The 26202-nt window shown below is 49.0% G+C and overlaps 1 protein-coding gene across 2 annotated transcripts in view; it reads left to right on the top strand.

Annotated features, from left to right (window-relative positions):
- The window catches only part of HPS5 (HPS5 biogenesis of lysosomal organelles complex 2 subunit 2), a 1306927-nt gene that overhangs the window by 1051663 nt on the left and 229062 nt on the right, over nucleotides 1-26202 (top strand). For both annotated transcript variants that reach the window (XM_069623788.1, XM_069623787.1), the window contains exon 19: nucleotides 12977-13096. In XM_069623788.1, the coding sequence (XP_069479889.1) occupies nucleotides 12977-13096 (120 nt within the window). The remainder of the gene's footprint in view (nucleotides 1-12976; nucleotides 13097-26202) is intronic.

Here is a 26202-nt window from a genome sequence, read left to right as displayed (position 1 = left end):
CTGTAGGTAGAAGGCAGCGGAGCGTGATCGGCTGGAAGGCAGAAAGCCCGGAAAGGGCACTGGATCAAAACAGGATAATGCAGCAACAGGAACAGCATACAAAGTAAAGGGTCAAGGAAAACAGGAGCGGGGAGATCTCGAGATTCAAGACACTGTGCTCCTGCAGGCAGCTGCTTATATACAGCCCTGCCCTGTTCTGAGGCACGCTAATTGACAGCACCTGGAGCAGCACACCTGAAGACAATCTGCCTCCTCCCTCTCTGGTCCTGAGCAGGTGGAGCAGCACTGGCCGCTATGGCTTCTGGGGATTGTGGTCCCAATAACGATGAATGAGAATAGCCAGGAATTGAGGACTGTAGCAAGGTACATTGTGGTAAATGTAGTTAGTTGAATAAAATAAGAAAGAACCAAAGTCGAGCAAATGGAAATTAAAGACCAAGGCATGAATAGGAGTTGTTCAAAGAGTATTAGGAGGATAAATGAGTACCAAGTAGTCCATGATGGTTGCCAATGCGTGTGCCAGCGGCGCGGGCATGACAGGTGGGTGTCGACTAGAACAAATATTTTGGGTAGCATGGGAATTTCACAGACAGATCTTGTTGGGGAACTATTTTGTGGGCGCAATTTCCCAGACCGCGTTTTCACATATAAAAAATATAAACAGGGAGCACAGGGTTGTCCCCCGTGAAAGGACAACCTTTCTCATGTGTTAGGGAGAATTCTCATAAATGGCTGATTTCCCTTACCTAATGAGTCCCTCAGCAGCTTTGCTGGATTTCTGGGGTTTGTTTTCTTCAACTGGTAAGTGTGTGAGCCTTTTTTCCCCACTCTTACATTTGTTTTGCTGTGTGTTTTCACTTTTTGTGTGATCTTGGGCACTGGAGACTCACCTACTCCATTGCCTTATATTTTTCATGTGTGTTACACAGCACCTTCAGTAAAGTGACACAGGGTTGTCTTTAAGACTTCCCGCTGACTCCTTTTTCTGGGGCTGACTACTGTCCCTCAGAAAAGGTAAACTTGCCATTAACTTTATTTTAGTCACTTTAAACCACAGACCCAGTACACCCTATCTTACATGGAGTATTGGAAAGGGTTAACTCTTATCCCTTTATGTCTGTCTCTCTTGGAGCATTGTTTCGCTCCCTGAACATTAAGACTTGGCTGGTGGCAGTGGTATCTACCCTAACTTTTCTACCGCGATTATATTATATAAACGTGGTATTGGTTCAGGCTATTATATTAGCCTCAAACATAAACCCGCTTGACCAAATACATTTTATTTTGGTTCCGGCTGAGTTTATTCGCAATTTCTTTTTGTTAAAGTCTTTCTCGTGTTTTTTCTCTGCGCGCCAAACCGGGGATGACTCCTTTGTTTGCTGTCTTTTCATGGGTTTCTGCACAGAAGCCCTCCTTAAGGCACCTGATAGTCTAGGTAGGCAAGATATGAGGGAGGGATCTTCGGACCCCTGCCATGGGTTCCCTTGGTAACCCAAGTCGCACTCTTGTCTGATTGGCTAAGGGAACTGGCCTTGCCAGGCCAGCCACCCTGCTGTGTGATTGACAGCCCGGCTGTATGAATGGGGGAAAACTGCATAAAAAGCAGGTCTCTGGGACTGGAAAGGCAGAGTCGCCACTGGAACGAAAGAACCAATGAGGAACTGGAAGAAGAGGACTCCTACCACGACTGAACCACCCGGTGAAGCCCTGCTGCAGGTCCGAATCACCAGAATCCGACTACAGAGAAGATCCTCCAGGAAACTTCTTTCCTTGATCTGGTGGGACCAACCAGTTCGCCCAAACTACAAGCCAGGGCCCCTCCTCTGGTCGAATTCGCTGCTACAGTGGGCCGGATAGCCAGGAAGGTCGGACCCTGCTTGGGTTTTAAGGAGCGCATCTTTTATTTGTTGTTTTGCCCTGCTGCTGGCTTCTTCCCTGGGTGGCTCAGGACCCTCCAGTCTTCCTACTTTGTGTCAGTCCGACAGTCGCTTCAGGAACCGTGAGCCTGCAGGAACCACCAGGAAAATCCGCCTCAGCTACAGCTCCCTCTCCGTTTTAAGGTACTGTGCAAATCCGGTTGTCCGTTTCGGTCAGCCGCAGTGAAAGTGTTTGAAATCTTTCTCCAATCCGAGGGCTTGTCCTTCTCTTCTCTTTGAACTAACTTTTCTACCAACCAACCTCGTCCGGAATCTGTGCCACGAACTTTATAGCAAACTAGCCTGAACTGTGTGATCTTGAACAAAAGACTTTTGACCCATTGACGTTGGCCCTAAGCGTTTTCTAGTTGATCTCCTCATTGTAGTCTCTCTTGTTCGATTGCCCTGAGTACGTACCTGTTGATTTTGGCTAATTTCTAATAACTTTGTCTTGCCCTCCTTTTTAAATTGCTGGAGGGCCATTTTGCTCCCACTTCATTTTGTGAGCTTAACTTGTCTGGAATTTAAGGGAAGTGGTGTGGTGTATTTATGATTGTGATTTTTAACTTGCTTAGAATAGTGAAATGTTATACAACTGTTGAGTAAATAAATATATATTCTTTTACTTGGAAACCTTGAGTCCGTGTTTGCCTGAATCATAGTAACTGCTGTCCTTTGTGTAACTATTTGTACTGCTCACTTACTCTTGAGATAAGTCTGGCTGCTCCGCTACTGCTACCACTATAACTGAGTAGTACAGGCTTGTACCAAAGGTGAAATTGTACTGTCACTTGTAGTCTTAATTGTGTGTAGTGTCCCAAAGGGTACTGCATATAATTCTGCCTAACACCTAGTATGACCCAGCAGTGTGGATGAGAGGCAAAATAGTATATCTGGGGACCTCTCACCACTGAAAATTGTTTAGAAGCTGAAGTTGAAACTGATGCTTAATCTCGAAGCCAAGCCTGAAGAAGTTTGACTGCTGTCTCCCTTCGCCGAAATCCGAAAGCTGAAAGCCGTTGAGACTGATCCAAGAGAGGACTGGTTAGGCACCCTCTTCCCGTGCTCCGAGGGACCATCAAGCACCGTTAACCTTCGCCGAAGCGCCCTGGAAGTCAGACCCTCGAAAGGTTGCCGACCAGAGACTGGGACTGCCACAGAAAACGAAGATCAGCACCGGACATTCCGTCCACCGTCATCGACCAGGGTTCGCAAGTCTGCTGTAACTGCTGAAGATCCGTCGAAGTCGTGTTGCCCAGTAGAGGGCATCGCTTGACCATGTGCCGCAAACGACTGGAGCCGCACGCTCCTTTGCCTAAGACTTTTGATTCACGATGCGCTCGTCCGCACCGCCGCCCACCTTATCCCGCTGGAGAAGGCCAGGCCGTCGACGTGCCGAGGAGCATCAGCTGGTGGGTTTCCCGCCACCCACAACCCCATGACCGTAGACACGCCTGACGACTCAATGCCCTTGCTGGGCCACAGTTCATAAACTCTTTGCGGTCCAGAACTATCGACATCGAGGTGCCCCGCATGCCTCTTCCCTGCAGGACGCCTTCGCTTCATCGACGATGAGCACCGCTGGGACCGAAGCTACCTCCTCGATGCAGAGTTCACTTTTCTTCGTGGGATCTCGACGATCCGTGGCTCCTGCTTTAAAGGGAGCCGCTCAAGAAGGATCCGTCGAAGACCCGACGTTGAACTCTACTATTCCAGGTACATTGGGATGGTAGAAACATTATAAAAGGGGAAGAGGAAGTCCGAGAACCCGGGTAGGCCGCTGGAGCGGACCGGTCATTCTCGAAGGGGGAGCGAGGCGCTGACCCTCCCCTCAAGGCGAAGGCCCAGGAAGCACCTAAGGGTGAGGGCTTTGATCCACCCGGCTAAGGCTTCTACCAAAGTGGTCGCTGCAACCCTGGCGGAGCCGGCTGAGACTACGCCAATGGAAACGGCCTCTGGGCCCAGAGTATTCCTGCTGCCGCGGAGGGAATCCTCTTTCCAGCCCATCGCTGAGACCCCTGTGAAGCCCCCGGCTGAAAAAGAGGGGGGGGGCGGTGGCCATTACAGACTCGGAATCAGCCTCTGAGGAGGAACTGGTGGAGACCGAGAAGGGCCTCAACGAAAGGTCCCTAGGCCTCAACAAGAGGTTCAGAAACCTCAATGAGAGGTTCGAGAAGGTTCAATCCCAGGGGACGGTCCCTGCTGACGTGATCGAAGATAGCGACGACGAACAGGGCCCAAGGGAGCAGCCATCTCATCCGTCGCAGCCATTGCCCGAGCCCCAGGATAGCTCGGCGCCCATTTTGTTGGCAATTCAATCCTTATGTACCGAGATAAGGACGTGATTACCACGCACCCCGACGGAGGAGCCAGAACCAGGCCCGTCGGGAAGCCCTCCGAATAAGCAGAGGAGAGTCCACCCCACTCCGCCCGTCATGCCTGCGAGACCGGTGGACCCCTCATCCCCCTCGCCGGGAGAGGATACGACGACGGATACGGCGACGGGGACGGACGATGATGGCGGCAATGACACAGCGGACATCCCGTCGTCACCCCCCCCGCGGGCCTCCCCAGCAGACGAGGTTGGCTCTTTCCACGCCATGATAACCAGGGCATCCAAGCTCTTCCAGCTCTGCCCTGAAGAACAGAAAAAGGAGGGGTTTCTGTACCAACGACGAGAGGCTAAGAGGAAGACGGTCCTCGCGGTGCCTTTACTCGACGACATCTGGGACGAGGGGCTTGCTGTCCTCAAGAACCCTGCCATGACACCCGCCAAGAGGGACAGGTATGAGAAGAAGTACCGAGTACCCGATGCCTCCCCCTTGTGCCTCAGGGCCCAGCCCACGCCGGACTCGGTCGTCTCGGCAGCGGCTAAGAAGAAGGCAGTGGGCACGGCAGCTTCAACTTCCACTTCCCCGCCGGACAGCGAGGGCAAGAAGTTGGACTCTATGCGACGACGAGTCATCTCGTCGGCAGAGACGACGATTAAGGCGGCCAATGCCTTGGCGATCGTGGCCCGCTACGACAGGGAGCTCTGGTTCAAGATAGCTCCCCTGCTAGATTTCCTGCCTGATGACAAAAGGGTGGAGGCCCTAGAAATTCTGCACTAGGACGAGGTTGCGTCGGATCACGCCATAACAGTGGTGACGGACATCGCCGATACCGGATTTCGCCAACTGGACAACAGAGTTTGCCTCCGACGACGTGGATGGCTCAAGGCGACAGACTTTCGCCAGGACGTCCAGACCAGAGTGTTGGACATGCCATTCGATGACAACAACCTCTTTGGTAAGGCGGTGAATGAGTCTCTACAGGCCATCAAGACCGACTCGGAGACGGCCCGGGCCCTTGGGGTGATTCAGCAGCGACAGCCCTTTCGGAGCCCCAGAGGCAGACAGGGTGCCTCCAAAGGATCCAGCAGTGGCCCCTCCGCTTACCGCCAGGCAGCCCGCTCCTCTTCCCAGGAGGCCTACAGAGGTCGCGGCAAGCAAGGGGGATCCCACTGTCGTCGTCAAGGAGGCCAAGGTAGAAAGGCCTCCTCCAAACAAGACTGACTGGCCCCCACCGAAGCACCCCGGTGGGAGGCTGGCTGATGAAATTCGTCAGAGTGTGGGAGTCCATTGCCACTGACTGTTGGGTGCTGGACACCCTGGCCAACGGGCACTCGCTGGAATTCCAAAAGAAGTGCCCTTGCATTCCTCCCATGGCCAGGAAGGAGAATCACGTCCCTCAACTACTGTTGGAAGTAAAGGCGATGCTCAAAAAAGGTGCCATCGAGCTCGTCCCCAGGAGGCTCCGGGGCTCCGGAGTGTACTCCAGGTACTTCCTCGTCAGAACGAAGACGGGCGGCTGGCGCCCCATCCTGGACCTGCGTCGGTTAAACAAATAAATCAAGGCGCAGAAATTCAGGATGGTCACCCTCCAGCACGTGCTGGGACAGCTGGAGGAAGGCGACTTCCTATCGTCGTTGGACCTGGAGGATGCTTACTTCCACATCCCCATTCTAAAAAGGCACAGGAAGTTCCTCAGGTTCGTGGTTCAGGGACGCCACTACCAATTCAGAGCCCTCCTGTTCGGATTTAAGTCGGCACCCAGGGTTTTCACCAAGTGCCTGGCACCAGCGGCGGCGCGGCTGCGCTTGCAGGGGGATCCACGTCTACCCCTACCTGGACGACTGGCTAATCCGGGCAAGGTCAAGGGAACTCGCCGTCGATCATATGGCGAGGACCGTCCGGTTGCTCACAGAGCTGGGGTTCACCATCAACTACCCCAAATCCCACCTGGTTCCATCGCAAGTAGCACTGTTTTTGGGGGTGAAGCTCGATACAGTGGAGCAATTGGCCTCCCCTTCAGAGGAGAGGACCAAGACCATCCTTGGCAAGGTGCGGCACCTGTTAGCCACGGACGTGGCCAGGTTGAGGTCCATCAAGTCCCTTCTTGGGATGATGTCCTCATGCATCTACCTTGTGCCCCTTTGCAGACTTCGGATGCGTCCGCTACAGGAGTTCCTCGACGCCCGCTGGTTTCAGGCGAGGGGCTGCTTCGAGGACAGGATCCCCCTCGACGAGGAGTTTTGTCGGGCGATCCTATGGTGGGGCACCCGGGCTCACCTCACGACGGGCACGGACTTTCAAACCCCGGCGTTTCAAGAGACGGTGACTACGGACACCTCTCTGGAGGGTTGGGGGGCCCACACCGGAGATCTCCACGCAAGAGGCATTTGGCTCCCAGAGGAGAGGTCCCTTCAGATCAACATCTTGGAGCTCCGAGCAGTGTTCTGGGCGCTCAAGTCGTTCCTCCCGGCCTTCGAGGACAAAGTGGTGAGGATCTTCACAGACAACACCACCACAATGTTCTACATACGGAAGCAGGGGGGCACCAGATCCCCAGCCCTATCCAAGGAGGCCCAGGATCTGTGGCACTGGGCTGTCGCCCAGGGGATGTTTCTGGTTCCCTTCCATCTGACAGGAATAAAAAACACCATCATGACTCACTCAGCAGGGAGCTGCGCTCATGCCACGAGTGGGAACTGTGCCAGGATCAAATGGATCGACTCTTCCAACGATGGGGCAAACCCCAGATCGACCTGTTCGCGACGGCGAGGAACTCCAAGTGCCAGAGGTTCACCAGCAGGTTCCCATAGCCGAGGAGCAGGGGCGCTGCTTTCTCGTTCCCTTGGGACGGCCTGTTTCTATACGCGTTCCCTCCATTGCCATTGCTGCTCCGCCTCATCAACCAGCTCAAGAAGTCCAGGTGCAGGAAGATCCTCATCGCACCGGTGTGGCCGAGGCAGGTCTGGTTCCCGGACCTTCTGGATTTGTCAACGTCCCCGCCAGTCAGGCTGCCGGCGGACGCAGATCTTCTCTCCAGAGAAGGAAGCGCCATTCTCCACCACGACCCACAGTCGCTGAACTTGCAGGCCTGGCTCCTGCAGCACTAGAGTTTGGAGGGTACGATATCCCGGCTGATTGCAGAGAGGTTCTTGCAAAGGCCAGGGCGTCCTCAACTCTCAAGTGTTATGGTCATAAATGGAAGACGTTCTCTGTCTGGTGCCGTGCACAGACGATTAACCCTCTGTGAATTACGGCCCCTCAAGTGCTGCCGTACCTGCTGTCGCTGGCCAAGGCTGGACTAGTCACGCCTCCATAAAGATACATCTGGCTGCCTTCTCCCGATATACCAGGACGACGGGACGGGCGTCCTTGTGGCCTCATCGCCTGGTGAAGGAATTTATTAAGGGACTGTTCTGATCATTCCCGCCGGTGAAGGCTCCTGCCCCAGCGTGGGAGCTTACTGTGGTGCTGACCAGGCTCATGGGGGCCCCATTCGAGTCTATGCATTCGGCGCCTTTGAAGTTCCTGTCATGGAAGACAGCTTTCCTCGTGGCCATCACCTCTGCACGACGAGTGGGAGAGATTCAGGCCCTATCTTGCAAGCCTCCATACTTGACTTTTCATGACACCAGGGTGGTGCTGAGGACGCACCCCTCCTTCATGCCCAAGGTGCCGTCAGACTTCCACCTCAACGAGCCCTTGTTGTTATCAGTCTTCTTTCCGCTGCCTTCGACGCCGGCCGAGAGGACTTCCATTTCCAGATGGCTCTCCGGCTGCATCATTCATTGTCACTGGTTGGCAAACCGACCGCAGCCAGGCCGTCCGAGAGCCCATTCGACCTGAGCAATCGCTGCTACCACGTCGTTCCTGTCTGGTGTGCCCCTGCTGGACATCTGCAGGGCTGCTATGTGGAGGTCGACGCACACCTTCACAAGATTCTACTGCGTCGATCGGGACTCCAAGGAGGAGTCCAGGGGTCGGCCAAGCAGTGCTGCGCAACCTGTTCGCTTAAGGTGAGCCTGGTGAGGAGGTAAGAGATGCTTAATGTTGAGTTGTTGTATTGCTTAATGTTGAGCCTGTTGCCACCTCCCGTGGTTGTGCATGTGTATACTGCTATGTATTCTTTTATTCATGAGCATGTGAATCCATGCCAGACCCCATGCTGGAGAAGGAACAAGTTACTTACCTGTAACTGTTGTTCTCCAGCATGGGTCTGGCATGGATTCACATGCGAACCCTCCCACCATACCCCTCTGCGGCTCTTCACTTGGTCATACTGCCACTTGGCGTGCTACCAAATCTGAGGATGGCTGCCAGAGGCGGGGCTTAGGGAGAGGGCAGTCATTGGCTGGGGGCAGTATGACCCAGAGATCAGTGATTGGTTACTACTAAGAAAGACAGATCAGAAACAAAACTGATAGTGATTTTTTCTTTACCGAGGATTCCCAGCCTGACGATGGGGAATATTCATGAGCATGTGAATCCATGCCAGACCCATGCTGGAGAACAACAGTTACAGGTAAGTAACTTGTTCCCTTTCCAAAACTCCATGTAAGATGGGGTGTACTGGGTCTGTGGTGTAATGTGACTATATAAAGTTAATGGCAACTTTACCTGTTTCTGGGGGACAGTAGTCAGCTCCAGAAAAATGGAGTCAGTGGGAAGTCTCAAAGACAACCCTGTGTCACTGCACTGAAGGTGCTGTGTAACACACACAAAAAGTGGTGCACATGGAGTAGGTGAAGCTCCAGTGCCCAAGATCACACAGAAAGTAGAAATACACATAGCAAAACACATGTAAGAGTGGGAAAAAGGCTCACACTCTTACCAGGTGGAGAAAATCAATCCTAGAAATCCAGCAAAGCTGCTGAGGGACTCAGTAGGTAAGGGAAATCAACCATTTATGAGAATTCTCCCTAACATTCGGCAGCCAATCGTACAGAAGGGAATTCATGCAGTAAGTCAGCCAATCAGGCATACAGTGCATTCAGGCAATACTCCTCCCTCTCAGATACTCACAACAAGGAATGTGTTTTGGGGCATGTACCCAGCCATTCAACACCACACACTGCAGTTATACCAGTTTCGGGCACAGCTGTCTCAGTCATTGTGTCAAACACCAGAAACCAGACATCCACAACAAGAAGTGCATATTGGTCACACACTCCATTCACCCAGATCCCACCCACAGGGTGTACCCACAACATACAGTCACTGGTAAGGCTCCAGCCAGTCTGGCCTGGACCTCACAACAACACCATATATGGAACTTCCACCCGACAGCCAGTCAGGGGAAGGGACAGAGTCCGGGTTTCCCAGGACTTTGGGAAAACAAGGTAACAGGCAATAGAAAGCAAGAGGCCACAGGGGGCATCTTGTTTCCTATCAGGAATCAACTGATTCCAATGGCACGGCCTGGGTATCCCAAAATGGAGGATACTCAGAGCACCTGTCAAATTCAGCATGGAGCTGCCACCAGCCCATACCCTGCTCGGTGGGCCACACACACGTGCCCAAAAACATAAACTAGGGGCACAGGGTTGCACTACCACCCATAGGTGCCATAGGGGTATCACATGGGTCTGTACACCAAACCAAAAACAGGAAGAGATGCACTGCCAGGAGTCCCACATGGACTCCTGGGCAGAAAATGATACAGAACACAAATGAAAAAGGACTACAGGGCAATGACAGGGAGGCCCTGTCCCTCCAATGCATTTCCAGCATCACAACACTAAAGGTGGAGAGTGAGATGGTGGAGAGGAAAGGGCCCAATTGAACCTGGGAGGGTCGGTCAGAGAGAAAGGAGGTCAACTAGTCTGGAGCCAGGTCTGTGGTGCCAGGTGGCATGATTGACTGTATCAAAGTCAGAGGAGAGGTCAAAAAGGATGAGAACAGAAGGAGAGCTGGAATCAAGATTAGTGAGCAAGCCTTTACGGGTGTTCAGGAAAGCAGTGTGCGTGCCTCTGGCAGCTCTTGAGCTAGACTGGTGGTCGTGGAGACAACCAACAGATTCAGTGAAGTGGACAAGCTGGGAGATGGACAGCTTCTCCAAGAGTTTGCCCAAGAAGGGGGTAGTGGAGATAGGGCAGTAGTTTTCTGGACAGGAAGGACAAGCAGATTGTTTTTTGAGGAGAGGGTGCCCAAGGGAGTGCTTGAGGAGTGAGGGGAAAGATCCAGTGGCAAAGGAGTGATTGCAGAAATCAGCCAAGGCTGGAGCAAGGGAGACAATGTTGTCCTTGATAGTTCTGGAGGATTAGGGGAGCACCTTTTTGGAGGAGACTTTCGTAGAGCGGGCTTTTCTAGAAACCTCATCAGCTGTTATGGCAGAAAAAGAGGGGAGTAAAAGCTGAGAGGACAGGGGGGCCAAGAGTGTCCAGGAAGAAGGGGAGGGAGAACGATGTGGAGTAGAGGTGAGTGAGGAGAGGATGTCCTGAGTTTTGGAGATGAAGTGAGAGCCAAGAGAAGTGCAGAGTGCCTGTGAGGGCAGAGGGGAAGTTGGGGCTCCGCTAGGGTTGGCGAGTTCCTTGCAGATTTTGAAAGGTTCAGCCGTGTTGTTGGTGGCCGCAGAGATGCAGGCTTGGATAAAGGCCCTCTTCTTAGAGTAGATGGCAAGTCTGTATTGCCTTTGGAGCAGGCGGCAGGCCAGTTTGTCAGAGGATGTGCTTGAAACCTGCCACTTCCACTCAGCAGCTCTACACTTGCGTTCCAGAGTGGCCAGATCGGAGTCGTACCAAGAGTTGCACTTGGAAGCAGTCTTCAAGCTGATCCTCATGGAACGAGCAAGGATATCCGGAGTGTTGGAAATGGAGAGTTGAAGGTTAGAGTGGGCTGTGTCAAAGCGAGAGTCAGCGAGAGTCAGTGGAAGGAGTAGGCGGGGGAGTGAAGATGGTGGCAAAAGCAGCAGCTGACACTCGCTTCATTGGTCTGTGAAATTGGCAAGTTCCTCTCTGAATCATCTCACTTGGTTTCTCATCGTCTTTTTCCCTAGGCTGCCAATATTTAGCAACAGTTATCATTTCCAATCGTCCTCGATCTTTGCTTTCTCAACTTTTCATATTTCGATGTGACAGTCAATTTGATAGCGTTCATCTGATCCTGGTAGCCTCCCCCTTCTCAGAATCACCCTGGTACCTTGGTTCAGCATTGTCTGATTCATCAGGCTCGGCTTTGGGATATATCCCTTATGGCTTCTCGTCATGTCATTTTTCTCTCAGGCTCTCTCTCTGCATCCTGTGCTTTCTGGACACTCGGCACAAGTATGCTGAACATAGGCGTTGTTACTCGTTTCCCCTAAGGTTTCTGCCTTCTTCGCTGGGTCCCAGACCTGCTACGGCTGTCCCGTGGCGATGCCACCACTTGCAAGGATCAGCTCACTTTCAGGCGTGCAGCGGCTTCCCCACTGGTCTCTCCTCCAGGCTCCCTGCATCTTCACTCGGCTTTTCCTATTCCACAGGCTCTTTTTGGCTCTGCGGTTGCACTCTGCTCCGCCCCTCCAGGCTGATGATGCATCAAAGGGTTTTCCCAGCGTATTGCTCATCCTCCTCTTCCATATCCGGTTCATTTCTTTGACGTATTATCGCATGGGAAAAGGTGCGTGTCATTTCCATTCATGGTTTGTCTTCTGTCCAGCTTTACCTGAATCCAATAGACATAAATCCCCAGTAATGATTTTTGGGGGCAGTCCCATGTAAGCAGGTAGTCGGGCTGCTATAGGGAGATCCATGTGGGAATGGGAGTCCGTGTGCCCTAGAGTGGAGTCATTCCCAGTGAGGTCCCACTTGCTCAGACCCCTAGGTAGGGTCTTTCTAAGCGGGCTCACTTCCATAGCCTCAAAGGGGGTGGCTCCCTGCTGGGGAGAAGGGACGGACACTTTAGATTCGTCACATATGTTATTGGGATTAATACCATCCTCTGCTGCCATTTTGTTTCTAAACCCTGCTTTGTAAGCCTTACAAACTGGTAAAATCCCACTTTGCTGTTTTTTTTAACCACAAAAAAGATAGATGGTGGATTTAGACTAGGTATATAGAAAGTAGAGGTGTGGGGGTATTTGAGAGGGATGTGCTAGATCTCCCTCCACATATTACGGTAAAATACTCAGCAAAGAAAACATGCGGCAAAATGGCATTTGACCAGTTAAATTAAATAAAATATCATAGACCCATTTGTTTGCCCCACAGATACTCTGGGGGATCTGATAGTTAGGGGTAGGTGACATTAGTTAGGAGAGAAAGAAAAATACAAGATAGCTTTGCAATTGTATTAATGCATGCAGGCTGGAAGAACCCAGTGCTCTGCGTGCAGGTTAGTTTCTAGGTGAGGCATTTGTGTCTGAAGGGGAGCCTTTGGTGCCTGTGGTACTAGGATGCATTGGTCTAGAGGCTAGTAAGTTGAGGTGCAGTGTACTAATATTTGATGTCTGTAGAAATTAGTCTTCAATTGTCATGTCTGGATGGCTAGGTAGGTATGCGTATTGTGTGTTGAATTGTAGAATTTGAGCATGTTCTTGTGGAGAGTAGTCAGAGACGTTGATGAGAGGACAAACCTGATACCACATGACTCTCTCTCTCTCTCTCTCTCTCTCTCTCCCTCATTCTTGCTGTTTTTCTCTCGCTTTCTCACATTCCCATTCCTTCTATACCTTGAATCTCAACAAAAGTTTTGAGCATTTGTTATATGGCTTATTACCAACATTTGCATTTCGTGTTTGTTTTTCTTTTTTAGATCGTCTTTGATTATGACTCTTCTTCAGCCAGAATCTATTAAGCTGGAGTGGCTGCTGCTAGCTTTAAGCCATGATGCACCACAAAGGAAGAACACAATGGATGCAGCTGGAAACCCCAGGTGAGAGAGTCCCCACTGCGTGCTACTTGGGGCAATATGTTTGTTTTTGTTTAATGTTTATAAACTGCAAAACAGATCAGAGCGGTAAAACAAATAATGCAACTCCAATATGCTGTAAAACAGCAAAGAAAAGAATGAATTGATATTGAGTTGAAACAATCCATTTGTATGTCTTTCAAGGGTGTAGCATTGCTTGTGTTTTGTTCGTTTATGGACGTTTTGAACCCGATTTAAGATGTTTGTGTTGGGGTTCAAGTTATAGCAGTCAATTATAAGAGGACATTATATGTGGATATTTAGGGATTTTTCTTAACTCTGTATCACTAGTTTTGCACGATAAAAAAATACGCTTTTGTTTTGTGCAGAGCTGTGGTATAAACCAGGCTAATGCAGTGTATTCAAAAGGAATACGTGGCCTCTGTAAAGCAATTTAGCATTGAAGTGGTCTGTGCGTTTCAATGAAGAATTGACAGTGGTCGGTTGGCCGTTGAAGCAAGGGTGTTTCACCCTTATCGGATAACTTATTTTCACAGCAACAGCTCACAAGATTTGGAAATCAATCTCCCAGCACTTGATATTGTGTAGTGACTTCAGAAGGCAGCGTGCATCTCAACTTTGTGATTTTGGTACACATCCCCTGAAGGGTCCAGTTGGACCCAGTCCTGGCACCTTTGGCGCCAGGCTCATAAGAAAGTGTGCTCTGCACACTTTTTCCCTTGGGCACGTGCCATTCCATCTCATATCAGTCAACCACGTGTATCTGGGCCGGGCGTGGCCATAGGAATCAATGAAGCAGCATCATTTGGGAGTGGCAGGGTGGAACCATCTAGCAGAGCAAGGGGGCGTGGCCGGGACCAGGCTATTTAAGCCTGCCCCGCCCGCAGGCCTAGGCTTTGTGTTAATCTGCCTAAGCAGCGTAACGCTCACTGCCGCCTGAGAAGCATCTTACCTGTTTTTCCAGTGCAACCATCTCGTAGAAGCCTCATACATGCCTACCAGCAAACCATCTCGGAGAAGCTTCTTACCTGTCGTCCAGTGAAACCATCGCAGAGAAGCATCTTACCTGCATAGCCAGCCAAACCATCGTAGAGGTGCAACTTACCCGTTTTCTCCATCAGAACCAGCTGAATCGTTGCTGAAGCGTCTCTTACCTGCTCGCAGTGACTCCATCGTGATCGACCAGAGCGCACTTACCTGGCTCGGGGAATACAACCACCGACTGCACGCCTTCCCTGACCTTCAGCTCGGACACCAACTCAGAAGTTCTATGCGGCCAGCTTCGTCGCAGGCATCCTTCACCCGCCGCCAGGTCCACGCACCGCAACTCTTCTCCTCTCCAAGCGCCGCCAGACTATACCTGCAGGAGGAAAGAACAAATAAGGTTAGAAACCTAATTGAGACATTTGCTAAGGTCGCGCGCCATCGCATCTAGTGCTTACCTTTGGATTCCAACTAGTCATCTTCTTGGAACACTTCGAAGTCCTCCACCGGCCCATCGGCTCCGCTGGGCTGCCATCACCTATAAGGGAGAAAGAGACATTAGAACGAACTTAAATCATGTGACAAGACATTAATACTTATATGAACAATAATCATCACTAAGACTCCTACCTTCAAAGTCGTTCGGTCACAGCCGGCCTGGGTCGCCACATCTATGGACCAGTGAAGCAACTGGGTCATCTTGAAGCACCCCTGCTGAAGAGAAGCAGGACGGAGAGCTCGCCCTAACTATATATCAGGGGCAGTACCAGCATCCAGAACAGTATACTTGGCAGCAGCTGGGGGTGAGAACCGATCCCGGGGACCGAATCCAGGGAGGGCTCCAACCGTGCCCCAACATCCCCGCAGGGACCAGGTGAGCATTATACTAACACCAGAGCCATGTACTTGCCATGTCTCAATTCTATCGTCAGGCGAGGTCAGGCAATTATTGACAATCACTCACACCTGACTTCAATTACACTTCCCCACACGTATATAAGGCGGAGCACGAGAGCACACGCTTGAGCGAGGCAAAGCACATGAGGAAAGAGCAGTTTTGAGACGGCAGCTGAGCAAGAGCGGAAAGGCGGCAAAGCTGAAGGAGATTGCTTTTCGACAAGGAACCATTACTTTAACGAAAGCTTGAGAGAAAGCGTGAGACCAGGAAACCAGGCTGAAGAATCCTGCACTGTGTGTCGGAGATACCCGGGGTCTTACCGTGTCAATAATCAAGGCGGGGAGAATCGCCAGCTACCATGGTACTGTCCTTGGCTCCAAGAACAAAGTTGCTTCAGTGAAAGCAACACAGACGTTGAGTTTGGGAGACCGATACCAGACTGGTCTGTGTTGAAGCCCAGGATGCAAACAGAAACATAGTATAGCGACCGCTAGAACGAACATTGTTAAAACGCGTGTAATATGAGACACGAGTAAAGTTAAACTGCTGATGAGTGATTGAACTATAAAACAAGCTACAATACCTTTGACAGAGTGGACTGGCACCGCTCAATCGAAGGTCTCTGTAAGGTATCCAGCAGAGGAGTAACAAAAGTAGATACATTTGTTCCGAGCACGGCAGAGGGAGATCATTTGAAATTGAACGAATAAATGTGAATTGAAGTGGTCCTGCGACAGGTCAAGCAAAATCCTGCATACAGTCGAAAGTCTTCGATATTGATGAAATAGAGAACATTTGGAAAAATACCTGAATCTAGTCTGACCCCAGCAGAGGGTCACCAATTGAAAGAGTTGTGTTAAGGTGGGTCTGAGCCCAGCTGAGGGGGACCCAGGGTGAATCGAAAATCACCCAAGAATTTGTACATTCATAGTACATGCGAGTCCTGAGGAGAAAGGACACTTTGAATGTTTTGTTTGTTGTATCAGGCCCTCTGTCTGTTTGTTTGTTTGTTTGTTTGTTTGTTTGTTTGTTTGTTTGTTTATTTATTTATTTAGTATAGCGCGCAAAACCCAGAGGTAACAGGGCGCAACATAGAACAGGAAGGTAGGATTACATAAAAACTTAGTTACTGGAAAGGTACACATGTGTAAGAAGCGGAAGGTACATATATACATATAGTTAATAACTTGCTTACATATTTACATATTTGATGCTGTGCAGAGTAGTTCGGTAGAGGTTCAATATTTACATATGTACATTTTAATGCTGTACATAGAGTCAATCAGGTTAGAGCAAAGGCGTGAGCATGTGAGAGGGCAGGGTTAGTCATGGGGATCATTGTTCCTTAGCCAGGTGAGTGTGTTTCGCCCGAAGCTGTGGTAGGATTGGTCTGTCCTGATGTTGAGTGGGAGGGCGTTCCAGCATTGGGCTGCCAAGACAGGGAAGGTATTGCCGGCGGTTTTCTTTTGTCTGAATTTTGGTACCTGCAGGCAGTAAGAGTTAATCGATCTGGTGGGGCTGAAGGTTTTTATTGCTATTCTGGCTGCGAGATAGGGGGGGCTGCATTGTTTAGGCATTTGAAAGTGAGAGATGCTGTTTTGAGAGAGATGCGGTCAGAGATTTTGAGCCATTTGTGTTCTCTCCTTTTGTTGGAGATGTGTTCCTTAGATGGTAGGTTGAGGGCTGTTCTGAGTGCGTTATTTTGTAGTGTCTGTAGTTTGTCGGTTATGTATTAGTTGGCTCCTAGGTACATGACGTTATAATAGTCAAGTCTGGAGAGTATTAGGGCATTAGCAATGATGATGCAGCTAGCTTGGGTGAGGAAAGCTCTGCTTGCACTGATTAGCTTGCATGTGTAGGCGGTTGAGGATGCTAGTGAGTTAACTTGTTTTTTTAGTGACATGGTTGCATCTAGGTGAAAGCCTAGTGTTTTCACTGTTTTGGCTACTGTGATGGTGTTGCCATCAATGATGATGGCCTTATAGTTCAAGCTGAGTTTTTTTAGATTGGTGTTGGATCCGAGGAGAAGGATTTCGGTTTTCTCATCATTCAGGCATAGGCCGTGTGTGGCCATCCATGCCTGAATGATGAGATAGATTTTGTTTACCAAGGCCGTATCCGACTTGTAGTTGCCCGAAAGGCGTATGAGGATCTGGGTGTCATCTGCGTAATTAGTATAAGAGACACCAAGTCTATCCAACTTGTCAAATAGGGGCTTGGTAAAGATGTTGTAGAGGGTGGGGGAGACGCGGGAGCTCTGGGGTACCCCGCAGGTTATTTTGATGGGGTCTGCTGAGGCTAGAGTGGAGAAGACCCTCATAGTTCGATTGTCCAAAAAGGATTGGATCCAGGCTATGGCCTCTATTGAGAAGTGGGCAGCTGAGTCCAGGTGTTCGCACAGGACTGTGCGATCCACCAGGTCGAACGCTGCTGACAGCTCGAGGAGGAGTAGCTTGGCGGTGTTCCCTTTGTCGTTAATCTCGTTGATCTGGGTCTTGAGATCAATTAGGGCTGTCTCAGTGCCGTGCTGTGGTCTGAAACCCGATTGGCGGGCACCTACTAATTTGTGAGTTTCAAGCTATTGCTGAATTTGTAGGTATTCTACTCTGTCTATTATCTTTAACAGGAACGGCACCGTGGTGATGGGCCTGTAATTGGTGGGAATAGCAGGGTCAAGGGTTTGCTTCTTGAGGAGAGGCAGGACCCAGGATTCTTTGAGGTTGCTTGGTATGGTGTTGGAGGAGAAGGATGCGTTGATCAGTTTGGTTATAAAGGGGGCTAGGTTCCTGGCAGCATCCTTGATTATCTGGGGAGGGCAGTTGTCGCCTTTGCAGTTGGATGGTTTAAGTGAGGCTATAACTTTTTCTGTTTCTGGGATCGATATTTTGGTGAACCTGAAGAGATTTGGGCCTGGTGGGTTGGTTATTTTAGCGTGGTTGCTGGGAGATACTTCATTAGTGGTGAGGGAGTCTTTTTTTTTTTGTGCAATTTTAGTTTGTAGAGTTTTGATTTCATTCGTTGGGGCGTTTTGGACGCTGGTGCACCATGCTTTGTCCTTAATTACGTTGTCTGGTGGGAGTATGGGGGATTTTAGTTCTCTTAGTATAGCGAATAGTTCCCTGGTGTTGGAGCTAGATTTTTTGATTCTTTCATCGAAGAAATTCTTTTTGGTGAGTAGGATTTCTTTTTTGTAGTTGTTAGCAAAAAGTTTGAGTTGTGATTTGTTTTCTTCTGTAGGGGAATTGTGCCATTGAGTTTCTAGTTTCCTTTTGCGCAATCTAAGTTCTTTCAGATGGGGGGTGAACCAGGCGCTCAGGTGGGCTTGTTTGCTCTTTTGTAGTTTAAGGGGGGGAATGATGTCTAGTCCTTTCTTTATGGCACTGTTGTATTTGTCTACTAGGCACTCAGTATTTAGGTTGTTGGGGAGAGTATTGAGGGTTGGCAGTAGTAGTGGTAGGAGGTTGTCAGGGGTTATATTTTTTTTTGCTCTAGTGGGCATTGGTGGTGCCATGATTTTTATTTTGTTAACTTCTTTGTTGAGTGCTAGTGTGAAGTCAATGAGGTGATGGTCTGTCCAGTGTTGGGGAGAGTTTTTGGTGATGATGGTGTCGCAGTTCAGGGTGGCGATCCAGTCCAGGGTCCTACCTTTATTGTGGGTAGGGGTGAGCACTCTTTGGGTTGGGCCATGTTCATCCAGCATGTTGGCTATAGCTTGTGCTGGTTTGTCATCGGGGTCGTTTAACCCAAGGTTCAAGTCGCCTACTAATAGTATTTGGGAGGTCTCTTTAATGTTGTTGGCTAGGAGGCTGGATAGGTCTGCCTCGAATGTGCCAATGGGGCCAGGAGGCCTGTATATTAGATAAATGGTTAAGGTGCGGCCGTTGGAGATAGGCAGTTTGGCTATGAGAAGCGCGCAAGATTTGAGAGGTGCTTGAGGCTGTGGTCTTAGCTCAAGGTTAGTTTTAGCTATGATGGCTAGGCCACCTCCTCTGTTGTTGGGCCTGTCCATTCTGATTATTTGGTAGTTTTCTGGGATGGCTATTGAGAGTGCTGGGCCAGCTGCTTCGTGCAGCCATGATTCGGTGATTGCTAGGAGGTCGAGGTTGTTTGTGGATAAGGTGTCTGCTATTTCTGTGGCGTGGGCCACTAGCGATCTAGCGTTAATTAAGGCTCCAGATATAATGGTGCTGTTGGGTGTGTCCTGGATTGTTATAGGCATAAGTTTTGGTTGGGTGGAGTTATAGCAGGGTGTGGTTTGGTTAGGGTGGGTTTTGGGGTGTTGCTAGGTGGGTCTCTTGTTGTGGCAGATGGGCTCGAAGAGGCGGGGTAGTCTGGCTCGTAGCCTGGTGTTTCTTTCTGTGGTCGGACAAGGTGCATGTTTGGCAAGGTACATAGTTATGGCAGCAGTGTAACTGGCAAGGTGTAATAAAGGTGTGAGGAGGTACTGTAGGGAGGCTGTTTGGCTCTTACTAAGGATTGTGATCTGGGCTCAGCAACAGTGGTGTGGTGCTACTAGTGTAAAGCAGGGCTATACTGGCAGCAGTAATAGTAGAGGGGTGCAGCAACTAGCATCAGGTAAGGTCTAGTGGCTACTGTAGCAGCAGCAACAATAGTCTGGTGCAAACAAGTATAAGGCAATATCAGGTAGGGCACAACAGTTGGCACTAGATTGCATTGGCAGAGAATGGAGGCAGTGTTTCACCTAAGTTCAAAAATCACAGAACAGCAGAGATCACGCTAGATTGCATTGGCAAAGAATGGAGGCAGTGTTTCACCTAGGTTCAAAAATCACAGAACAGCAGAAATCACGCTAGATTACATTGGCAAAGAATGGAGGCAGTGTTTCACCTAGGTTCAAAAATCACAGAAGCAGTAAAAATCACATGGATTTGCATATCACTTTGTTAACCTAGAAGAGCCGGTTTAAGTAAGGGGCTCAGTATTAGAGTTAAACATGTTCTGCGTAGAGAGCCTATTTTAGAGTCTGTTGTTGTTCGAATGGGCAGGTATGACTTGTTGTGTTCAGGGACCCACAAGATAGTATTTGCTGAGGCTTATCTAGATACGCTTGCTAAACGATCTTAAGACGCAGTGTTTTGTAGAGATGTAGGTGTGGATGGTCTGTATTGAGCTTATAGCTCTACGGTGTCGAATATTGTGATGACTTTCTTACCGCATCAGGGCAAGCTGCTAATGTTGTGGCTTCTGGGCGGCCGGTGTGTAGAACACAGCCTTTTCCTGATAGGGCCTTACCCAGGCATGTGGCAGAGCTCGGCTGCAAACTTTTCCTAGCAGCAGTTAGGTGAGGTGCTGCAGTAGGAATCAGGGTGTGGAGCACAAGTATCGGGTTGCAGTCGTTTAGTGCCTTGGGGTGGGTCTGAATTTGGGGCTGTGCCGGACCAGGGGAGTGGCGCCTCGCATCTGACGCAGCAAGACAGGCAAAGAGAGGTGCAGGATCCTTAGAGGAGATCCTTGGAGGGGTAGATCCGGCTGTCGCCTTCCGGTGGCTGTGGGGCCCGGAGATGGATTCAGCGATGAATCTTCTAAATTCTTCTGAAGTAAGAGACTTTGAATGGCAAAGGGACTTTGGTACAGAAAGCCCTTATACTGAGATTTGAACTGTATCCTCGTGCTAGAGAAGCCAGAGACTGTGCTAAGCTCAAGTGTGCCGGCTTGTCCTGTGCTGAAAACATGAGGAAGGGAAGCCAATGGCTTGAATATTCTGACATATAATTTCTTGAACACTTGTTTTTGTATAACATTGTTTCCCACACTATTTGTATTTAGAAGTAAGGATTGGCAATAGGTTTATTAGTACAGGCCCTTTTATTTTGACAAGACACCACTTGGACTGCGTTATTGTTATTTGATGGTTGTAGCTTGCTCCCATCTTTAGAATTAAAATTAGATAGGCGTTTTTCAAACCCAGTTGAAGTTCAATAAACACCCTTGAACTGTGATGTTTTGTGTCTGTCTTACTGTTTGATACCATGCCTTCCTTACACACTGGAGTGGCATATTGATTGGCATAAACTTGTATTCATCAAAAAGAAAAGGAGAAACCTAACTTTCCCTAAAACTAAGAGGGGTTTCCCTGCCTCAACTAAAACTAAGGAGTCTGTCAGGATGTCTGTCCAAAGTAAATAGTCCACCGTCCTGTATCCAAAGCCTATTTCCCTCCCTTACACTTTAACTGAAGCTGGTACCACTGTTCTTGGTCCAGTTGAATGGCTTCCTTCTCCTGGACAGTGATTTACAGTTCCTGTGGATAAGGGAACTGTTGCCCGAGGGAATGACTCCCTTCCCTAATTTATAGTTCTTTTTCAAGATGGAAATTAAGGATCCAAATGATGTAACAAATGAAAGTTCCAAAATGTGAAAACCAAAGTTCGAAAGGCTACAAACTTCTTAAAGAAAACAAAGTTCCAATTCAAGCCCTTGTTATTGAGAAATCTTTTCTCTTGGTCTGGCGCAGGCTTCTTCACGTGTCAAGAGAATGTCTCCCTTCTCTTGGCTTTCAACTACTTCTCAGAATACTGTAGGTAGGTTAGGCAAGAAGAGGTATTTGTTCTTCTGTATCTTTGCCATTCTCCACAGATACTTACCTTGACTTTACTCTTTATCAGTTACTGTGACTGTAATAATCACTTGTCCTGCTTGAACTTCTGTTGTGGATGTGGGTCCCAGACTCACACTTAGTTCTCAACAGATTCTGTCCACTTGGTATACTCTCCTGCCAGGTACTATGAATATGAAGATCTCTTTGGAGGCCTTGATTATCTCGGTGGGTGCGGGGTCCCAGACACGCACTTGTTTCTCTTGGGATCTGTTCACCTGGTATACTAGCCTGCCAGGTACTATGAAGCTATCCTTGGAACCCTTGATTATCTTGGTGGGTGTGATTTACACACGCACATTTGTTTCATTTGGGATTCTCACCTGGTATACTAGCTTGCCGGGTACTATGCCTATGAAGATCTCCTTGGAGGCCTTGATTATCTCTGTGGGTTCGGGTCACAGACACACACTTGTTTCTCCTGGGATTCTGTTCACCTGGTATACTAGCCTGCCAGGTACTGTGACTATGAAGATCTTATTGGTGGCCTTGATTAGATTTATGAGTGTGGGTCCTATATTCCCATTCGGTTCCCTTCCAATTATGTACACACAGTACACTAGCCTGCCTGTTACTGTGACTATTAAGATCTCGTTGCAGGCCTACGGATTGGCATGGTTCCCAGACCCGTCCCCTGTGATCCACCCTCCTTTCAGCTGTCCCTCCAACCGTCCTGGTCTCCCCGACCTCTCTGGAGAGCTTACTGATGGTCTTCAGTTGTCTGCGGGTGCTTTGGGCCCTCTCTGCTGCCCTCTGCTGCTTCCAGGGACTGCAGTGGCTCCACATGGACTTGCTGCTTCTGGGTGGCGCATCTCGGCTTTTCCACACGCTCCAGCATTCTCGTTCGGCTGGTTGCCCAGGTGTCTGCTCCTCTCCGTCTTCGGACCACGGCAGACTGGTTAGGGGTGCTTCTGGCGACGGGCAAGCAACCCGCTCTCGGCACCCTCAGCTTACCAGCTCCTCGAGAGGTGTTCTAATCTCCCGCTTCAAATCGGGAGAGTCTCTCTCTCTACAAAGTTGTTCTTCCCTTTTTATGTTCTATTCAGGTTTGCTTGCCAGTTTGAATAGTGCGTTTGTACTGGTTTGGTGGAGTATTCCACATTACTCCGCACTTCTGCTTGTCCCAATATTACAATCATCCCTGTACTCAATGTTCTTCTTTGTCTCAGTGTTTCTTAGGGAAGTGATTTTGTCTATTCTGAAGATATACATGGCAGTGTGGGGGGTTATTGTGTCCTGTGCAAGTCAACAGGGTGAGGGAGTTTGGGGTGTAGGGGAACTATATTGCATTTCTCCCAAAGTCATCCCTCGTCCCATAGGGGATTTCTCTCCCCATGAGAACCAGCTGCTGAGTACCACCCCCAGGGGGACTTTTATGTAGCGGCCTCCCCTCCCCAGGCCTCATGGCTTCCCCCATGGAAGTAGTGACGACATACTGGGATTCGTCACAGAACATTAAGATTTTATTTGTTTTTTCTCTCTTTATTTGTGCTTTTCCAAACAATTTTACACATTTGCATTTTGCACATCAGCTATATTCTGAATAATTCCATTTCCCCAATTGACATGTTGGACTACGTGCCAGGATGGTCACAGGACAGAGATACAACTTACTAGATGGAAACAATGGGATACTCTGTAGTTTGGTGTCCTTTTTTAAAGTGATCCGACAGTGGGGTCCCTCATGTAGCCACCCCATAGAGGCCGCTTTGGCTAGGTGAACTGTCATGCTGGCCAATATATCTTTTGGTCTACTGGATGCTGTTATCTGTGTTGCATATCTTAATGACTGCTCTTGGCAGTGTACTAGATCTCTCATCCACTCTATTGCCTACCCCAGTGAATTGCAACACATCTCCTGGCTACGATTGTCCCTAAGTTGTCGCAAAGTTTAGAAGCCTTGACTCCTCAACAGGGTACTCCTGGAATAAACCCATCAGCCCTATTATTATTATTTATTTGTTAACATCTTTTTATTGTGATTTTCAGCACATTACATGACATATTCTTATCGGCTCCCAAATCGCTTTCAGAGAAAAAGACATCAACAGGGCATAGATTCAATCAGTTTTCTGTTAATATATTCGCTAATCAGTGACTGCATACCTGTCTGGCCCTTCCTCTCAGCCGTCTATTCTGGTATCCACCCATCCGGACCGATGGACACGCATTACATCATCGCAGCACAGGCCACTTCGATCCCCCCGCCAACCAACACGAACAGCCCAATTATGTCCCACTACATGCCCCCCGCACTATTATTCTTAACTTTCTGTCCCTGAACTTGCCCCAGAAGAATATACGTGCACATCCCTAAGCTAAATGTATACAATCTGCCTGGTCTCATCCACACCAGGTACATCTGTCTACTTGTTTTTGTGATATGCTTGTGCATTGGCTGCAGAGTGTGGTACATTTGATGTAGATATTTAAAATGGATTCATCCATGTCGATGATTCATTGATTTTGCTAGTCTGCTGACATGTCCACTGCCATTCTGTTTCAAATAGGAGCTGTCCTAATGCAGTGTCCCAGCTTTATTAGTGACTGAATAATCACAGAAGGTTTTAGTTCAGAAGATTTAATAACATCTTATTAACGCTATTTCTAACCTGTAAACCAGGAAGATAGTTAACTATTAAGTTTTAGCATGCTATTGCTCCAGGGTGATGAAAATCTCTCCCTGAAATAGGTCATCCATTGTTGCTACCCCCAGCTTTCTAAATTGTTGTTGTACCTGCTTCTCAACGGTAATAGAGTTATTCTAGAATGGAAGCGTCGGTAAGTAAGACATGTCGAGGCCTGTCACCCTCACCACCCGCCAGAGCGCTCTTCTAGTAAAATGCCAAGGTTGGTTTGTGTGTTTAGGTGACTTAACTATTCCCCATAGCAGGGCCAAGTTACCGGGATACATAGTTCTCTCTCTCTGTGTATATGTGAAATATTATTATGGTCCTCAAACCAATAAATGGCAAATTGTGCCTGTGCACCCAAAAATACTGTTCTACATCTGGCATTGCCAGACAACCTATCTCATAGGGTAGGGTTAGTATCGAGTATGATATTCTCTGTATCTTATGTGCCCATATCATCTTTAGGAGCAAACTTCCCACCCTACAGAATGATTTTACTTTAGTCGAATGCCTTCTCTGCATCGAGCGTGGCAAGAACCAACAGAATCCTTATGTTACATAGTTTCTTGGAACAGAAGGGGGTGAGGGACAATAGAATGGCCCGACAGTTGTCGGAGCATGCCAAGAGACTCATCATAAACATCCTAATTCTAAAGGAAACACACTTGCATGCAGGAGTAAGAAAAGGTTAGCCCTGTCCTTGAGGGAGCATAGGGAGTACCTGTCTTATATAGCAGGCTGTAGGGGAGTCGGCACATTCATACCTAAGTCAGTGGGTTTCAGGTTGCTAGCATCGAGTCGTTCTCTTAAGTACCTCCTAACGTGGGAGACTCACCATTTTTTAAGGTAACAACTCGTAATTTGCATAAATATAATGGTTATATAACCATTTGGGCTGGTGACCAATATGATCATGTATCGAGAAATAGACAGATCATCGACTAAAGACAAAATCCTTGTTTAAACGGCCCGCACTTGGTTAGATATTGTATAATTGTATGTGTTAGTCAGTGTTTTGCGCCATTGCAGTTGCCGGTAATGGGAATATAGATATTACTCAACAGTGTGTTGTAAAGGTCCAGGTTCAACGCTGTTAAGAGAGGGTGCACGTATCAGTTGCACAAGTAACGTGGTGACATCAAGAGTGACATGGTGGGTGACATAGGGGGTGGGGATGTCATTGAACCCGGCGCTGCTTGCATAAGTGGATACAAAAGCAGGCGCAGCGCGAGAAGTCCCATGATGGAACGCAATGAAGTGTGGACATAGTAAGGGGTAGTTGTGTAGAGCGGGCACCGGGTGGGGTTCCAAAGGGCCTTAGGGGGTAACGTGGTAGAGGGGCTTTTAAACAATATGTGAACAATAGAGCGCCCATTTTCTTGTTAGGAAAGGATTTCTCGCATACCAAAACGAGCTGCATGCCTTTGTGTGACTAGCAGTATGTATTTCTTGCACATTCAGCAGAAAGTTTGAAGAAATGTGGCACGGCTGAAGATTCCCAGGAGAACGCATCCCCAGCGAAGTCATTCTCAGAGATACTTTCGAGGCCAATAAGCTAGACACCTGGGAGCACGAGGAGAATTGGCAGAGAAATAGAAATTAAATACAGTCAATTAAACTCCAGCCACAGCGTGGTATCGTTTTTTCAGACTACACTTGGCACCAAGGCGTGAGAAAGGAGCTGGGTGGCCAGAGCATTGGAGTAGGAGTTATGGGGCGCGTGATGTTAGGAAAGATTTCATAATTGTATGTAATTTTCCTCCATGTGGCAACCCCCAAGCTTTTTGCTGCTGTTTTACACTCTGATCTAGACTTTGCCAGAGAAGCGCAGCCTTCCGTCGCACTCCTCTGGGCTTTCGCTCAATTCTTATGGGGAAACTAACATGCCCTTAAGACAGTCACTACTGCGGGACTTTGTTTCCCTTAGTCCTTTCCTGATGTTGCAGCTTTTGTGCAACATGAAACAAGAGTGCACCGT

This window comes from Ambystoma mexicanum, chromosome 11 (assembly GCF_040938575.1).
Source record: "Ambystoma mexicanum isolate Mex_15411 chromosome 11, UKY_AmexF1_1, whole genome shotgun sequence".
NCBI lineage: Eukaryota > Metazoa > Chordata > Amphibia > Caudata > Ambystomatidae > Ambystoma > Ambystoma mexicanum.
Note: the sequence above shows the minus strand (reverse complement) of the source record. Positions and strands in the feature narration are given on the sequence as shown.